Here is a 5901-nt window from a genome sequence, read left to right as displayed (position 1 = left end):
GTCCACTATACCTTAAAACTCTGAGCTAGGCTGCGCCTAAATGTCTCTCACTTCAACCATTTCACAGAACATCATTAACTGCAGAAAGATAAGATGTGAGGCTGAGGTTCCTGATCCAGACGACTCCTCTCTACACCTACAGATACGATCCATGAACACCATGAACCAGACTAGCTGCATGGCAGCATACAAGGTTTAGACAGCCTTTATAAAAGCGAGGGGAAAGATCTGGTAAAGGCCAAGATTGAAGCATTATTGTTCCTTCTGGATCTGAGGTTCAACTATCAGGCACAACATCCTCCCCAACACCCCTGAGGAACCTTTCTGAGGCCGACCTTACAGTCAGGTTTGCTTTAGCTTTGACAACTTAAAAAAGCAGACTGTCAGCCTGCTTCAAGTTGCTAAGGAGTCATAAAAATGCAGCAACAATAATAAATAGAGTTAGAAAGAAATAGCCTTGCCTGGATTCGTTTAAGTCAGGGCGGTTTCTCAGGGGACTCCTCCTGCGTCTGTTTTCTCTCTCCTCCTCTGGAGTTTCAGCCTAAAGGGAAATGACGGTTGTGTTACACAGGGAGAGATTTCAAATGACAAACATCACTGTTTTGATGTAAATCTTAAAATAGGAAACAACAACAGACAGCTCCGTTCTTTATCAAACTTTAAGGTAACGCTTTAGTTATTCAGTAAAATCTGTCACTGCTGACTGTTTTTACCTCAACGACGTCAGCCTTGTTTGCAGCAGGTTTAACCTCCTCTTTTGGAGCCTCCTTAGCAGCAGGGTTACCCAGGTAGTTTTTTGTTGTTAACGACTCAAAAAGGCTATCAACAAACTTCACAGTTTCTGAAACAAATAAAAAAATAATGTTGCAAACATATAGTTTTATAGTAGCTGAGACAGAAAAACAAAGAGAAGAAAATATGACAATACTACTGTAGTCCTTTAGTAAACCAGTACTTTTTTTGTATTGCATCAATTAATTATTATCAAAATATAGCTTTGTTCAACTTAACACAATCCTTTAAAATATTGCATAATACAGGATAATATAATTTTTTAAAAATATGTAGACTATAAGTTGAAAAAAAAGAAGATATAACTGTAAAGCCCATCTTAAAATAAGACACTGGAAAAGCAATGGTTGACTGCATTAAAATATGACATAATTATCACGTATGACATTATGTGATTTTATATATTTGGGCTGCAACTAACGGTTATTTTAAATAAATTCATCTGTCGATTATTTTTTAGAATAATCGCTTAATAATCACATAGCAAAAGATTCCTTAAAGAAGACTTTTAACAGAGTTAATCCAGGTGAAACTCAAATGTCTACCCTTGAGGAGTTGTGGATACAGCACATTTAACAGGTGAAAAATAAATATTTTCTATTTTAAATGCAAAATGTTTACTTTTTTCTACAATTTGTATATAATTACTGCTCTAAGTGGGCTGCTCTGTCAGCTAAATGCATGTTTTACAGTCTTTGTAGTCCAGTTAACGATTAATCGATTACTAAATTAGTTGACGATTATTTCAATAATCTATTAATCAGGATTAATCTGAATAATTGTTTCAGCCTCATTATATATATATATATATCACATTATATTACAAGTAGAGTAATTGCAAAGATTCAGAAAGGTAAAATTTGAAAGAACAGGCAAAATAACACTGTTACAATAGATTGTTATATGCTCTAGAAAAAAGAAAAAACAACTTCTATTAGTCAACATTTTTTCTGAGTAATCAGTCGGATGTATTGGCATCCCAGGCTTTTATCAGATGACTGAAAAAAAAAGTAATTGATCTTTACAGTTCTTTTTTTTTATTTTTTTATTTAGCACTCCCTCTAGTGGTCTTAAAAGTGAAAAGTGAACTCTGTGGTTAAAAAGCCTGGTGAATTATTTACATGATTCCATTTTGAAACATGCAAACTTCTCCCATTCTCAGGTTGAGAACATTTGACTACCCTTCTGACACACATTATGTTTATGAGGCATACAGCTCGTCATTTTGGAGATAATCTTAAACAATGCCTTTTTCATAAATGTAACTAATCTAAAACCCTTCAAGATAACTTGAGCATTTCCAGACACCAATTTTGCATGATGTGGATGAATATATTTATATTTTTATAATAACTGCACATGAAATTTATATCTTTACATACACATTATAGAAATCTCTTAAAATAACATCCAATTTTAAAATTATTCATATCTATTTCACCAGGGGATACTCGACCCAGTGATCAAACATGTGAAATGTTCCCTTGATTGGCAGCTCAGCACTGAAACTATGTGATTGTTCAGCCCACAAAGGCAATAAAGACACAGTAACTTAAGATAAAAATACTAGTGTAGCAAGTGTAGCACAGAAGCATGCAACACATAGGTTACATGTGGGACAGCATTTCATTTTAAAAAGTTTAATTATTTACATAACAAATACTAACATAATACTAACATAATACTAAGAATACTAATAATATTACCTATTTTAGTTGAGCTTCTGATTCCAGAAATGGGAAAACAAGATTAAGGCTAAGATGCTCCTTTTACAAAATAATATAACAAGAACCATAAAGTTGTTCATTTCTCCATATTTTTAAATCTAGAAACTGACTTTTAAATAAATCAAAATATGGGATAAAGTAATGGAAATTTCCTAACTTCATAATTATTAAAAAAGATAGTCTAATCTATAGTTACAGGCACCTTTTCTAGATGCAAAGAAAGCAGAGCTTCAGTTATTGTCCCAAAGCTGTGACAGGTTCCCATACCATGACCAACTTGCGCACGATGCTATTGAAATTGAACAAGTAAACGATTTAATGCAAAATATTTTGGAAACTACATTTAAAGAAAATAAAACACAGCCAACGGAAAGACTGCAGAATGGTCCATAACTAAGTGAGTTGTTGAAAGTTGATTCTCAAAGAGCTTTTTTGTGAACATTGCAGAAGTTGTTTTAAATTCGATACTAGGGGGGATGCAACATTGTAAAAATGAGTTGCAAAAGAAACACACAGCTGAAAAACCCACATATGTCCAGCATTGTCTCTGATCAGCATCCTAGTTGTCCCACATTTTTTTTTTTTTTTAGATCTGGTCGCCCCATAACTTACCCATATATAACTCATTAAATCATCTCCCCATGTAGGGTAAGAGCCTTACTGCTCAGAAACTTGTTGCTGCAGGGTGTACTTTGCAGCGTCTGGTGTAATTTTTCTTATCTTTATAAATACACGTGTAAGCTGCGCCATTACATCACACACTGCAACCCATTTATATCCCTTTACCCTTCTTTCAGTTCATATGCATCAACAAAACACAAACGTTTTCTAATGCCATTCTAGTTCCATAGTAGGTCAAAAGAGAACTGATGTAAATCAGCATTTAATCAATGGATTAAAACAGATATCAAATGAAAAATAAATCAAACTGGTAAAAGTCTGTAACATTTCTCACACGGTTATAAATACTTCTCTAACCAACTTCCACCATGACAAAACAGGCGACGACCAGAAGTGCAGCAAGAATAAAGAAGCTTTAAGCAAAAGTTTTTACCCTTTTGTAGGAAAACATCGAGCTGGTCAGCACAAAGGGCTTTCAGCTCCTTCTCTGGTTTGTCTTTCTTCACAAGTGCCACCACATAGTTGGCCAAGGCAGAGGGATCAGCTTCACATCTGCAAGTCAGAAGGAATGAATGTTTAGTTCACAAATAACTTTTTTTTTTTTTTTTTTTGAAATTGCACAAATTAAAGTAAATTAGTGCTTTGCCACAAACTCCAAAAATGCACTTTACATTCAATGAAAGGTGAACCACTGTTGTTCTGATAGACCATTTCCCCATGTGATTCTAAAAAGTCCAAGCATGGTAACAGAACAGTTTATTCTCAAGGTGAGTATATCGGGTGGCTCTTAAAGGCTGTTCAAACTAACATTATGGCCATTTCTAACATGCAGCGGAAAACTGCAAAGCCAGCAAAGAAAAAGCAGTATTAATAGTAAAAGCAAAGATAAGAGACAAAAAGAGAAGAGTCAATCCCACTTAAACTAAGAGAGCATTGTGACAGATTGTGCTATCTTCAGGAGATAATCTAATGCTTCAGGAAAAACAAACTGTACAAATCGTTTGCTAAAGCAAAGTCAGAAATGTAAAACATTTATCAATATACACAGACTCTTATCTACATTACAAGACATATGATTGTTTAAAAGAAACGTTCAAATTACACTCCACTTATAAAACTGTAAACACTGCTGTTAAGAACATTTAAAACAAATAAATTCCTCCAGCATACTAAATTAATATTCGAGAACAATGTGAAAGCTAAACTCAACTATTTTTAGAAGAAAACAAACATCTTCAACCATATTCAGGGCATTTTTGAAAGCCAAATACTAATGTTAAAAAGATTATCAGATTTGGATACAGTCATGGATAATAAGTCTAAACTAATGTGTACGTGTTTTTTCTTTTCTTTTCCCTCTTACAGAAACTCAGGATGCAATGGGTTCATAAAGAATCTGTTTTAAAATCAAACTGCATCTGAAGTGTGGTGCTTTACTGAAGCAAACTTTTTGGTAATTTAATAAAATTGCAATTAATTCAGAACAAAATATAAAAAATAAAATGTATTATTTCCTACCAATTTAAACTAATAGTTTTTTGTTTTGTTTATTTGTTTTAAAGTAAAAAAAAACAAAAACAAAAACACATTGATTTCAAAAACTAGCTTTTATTTTAATTACCCTCTCTGTGAGGTGACCTTAATATAATGTGCATCAAAATTTAAGCTGTGAAAAATGCTATAAAGCAATCATGTTTCCCAACAATCAATGAAAACATAAGGCTGTGTCCAGTCCGCCCTAAACCCTCAATCACTATATAGAACAGTGACTCTATTGTAGAGTTGATAGTGAACTCATTTAACTGACCACTCGGACAGATTATCACTACCTTTTGCTCCCAGTTGGTCACGTGACTCCAGTTCCCTTCACTGTGCATGCACCATTTTTTTTCTTTCTCAGCCCCAAAATCAATCCCATGATGCTTTGTGAGGAGATCTCTTGCATTCTGGAATATAGCTGCTTGTCTAGCAACCAAGGATGCACACTACAGTTGGAAGTGCATTGTGGGAAGTTTTCTTTTTCATCCACTAGACATTCGGACATTAAAATGGCATTACCACTATATAGGGCTTACATTCGGACACAGCCAAAATGTTTGCTGCTAGTGGTGTTACACACTAGTTTATTAGTTTAGTATATATCTAAGTAGAAAAAGTGATGCCTTAATGTCACCATAAGTTATGGAAGTCCAAAGGGTGTATCGGAGGAAGAAAACAAAAAAAACAATTTTTCATAAACAAAATTTTCGTAAACAGAAAATTTGAATTACAATTGTCACAGCAATTTAATGTGTAATCACAAAAGACTGCTTCCATGAAGATTTAGTACACAGTATAACTTTAGTTATTCATACATTTAAATAGGGCTAAACAATCATTAAATATCAATATACATATCACAATATAATTGTATTTAAAAAGGATGACATGTCTTTTAATTTAAACCTATTTTCTCATTTTAATACATATTAAAGTCTAAGATAAAAGCTGGTGTTAGTGGTGTATATACCACGTTTCATGATAGAGGGGATTTATAAACATGGTAAAATTATTGTTTTTTTTCCCTGTTTTGGTCAATCTTAGTAGTCTTTCTGGTTGTTTTGGTTATTTTATATCAATGTAATTTTTTATATTGCACCACATATATATATATATATATATGGTCAATCTTAGTAGTCTTTCTGGTTGTTTTGGTTATTTTATATAAATGTAATTTTTTATATTGCACCATATATATATATATATATATATATATATATAT

The 5901-nt window shown here is 33.0% G+C and overlaps 1 protein-coding gene across 1 annotated transcript in view; it reads right to left on the bottom strand.

The window, feature by feature from the left end:
• rbm27 (RNA binding motif protein 27) overlaps positions 1-5901 on the bottom strand; it is a 30518-nt gene that overhangs the window by 23329 nt on the left and 1288 nt on the right. The window contains exons 2-4 of the mRNA XM_015389862.1: positions 3574-3692; positions 714-841; positions 413-541 (exon numbers count right to left, since the gene is read on the bottom strand). Of these exons, the coding sequence (XP_015245348.1) occupies positions 413-541; positions 714-841; positions 3574-3692 (376 nt within the window). The remainder of the gene's footprint in view (positions 1-412; positions 542-713; positions 842-3573; positions 3693-5901) is intronic.

The sequence above is a fragment of the Cyprinodon variegatus genome, unplaced genomic scaffold (genome assembly GCF_000732505.1).
Source record: "Cyprinodon variegatus isolate N-32 unplaced genomic scaffold, C_variegatus-1.0 Scaffold478, whole genome shotgun sequence".
Taxonomy (NCBI): Eukaryota; Metazoa; Chordata; class Actinopteri; order Cyprinodontiformes; family Cyprinodontidae; genus Cyprinodon; species Cyprinodon variegatus.
This window is presented reverse-complemented; position numbering and strand designations above follow the sequence as displayed.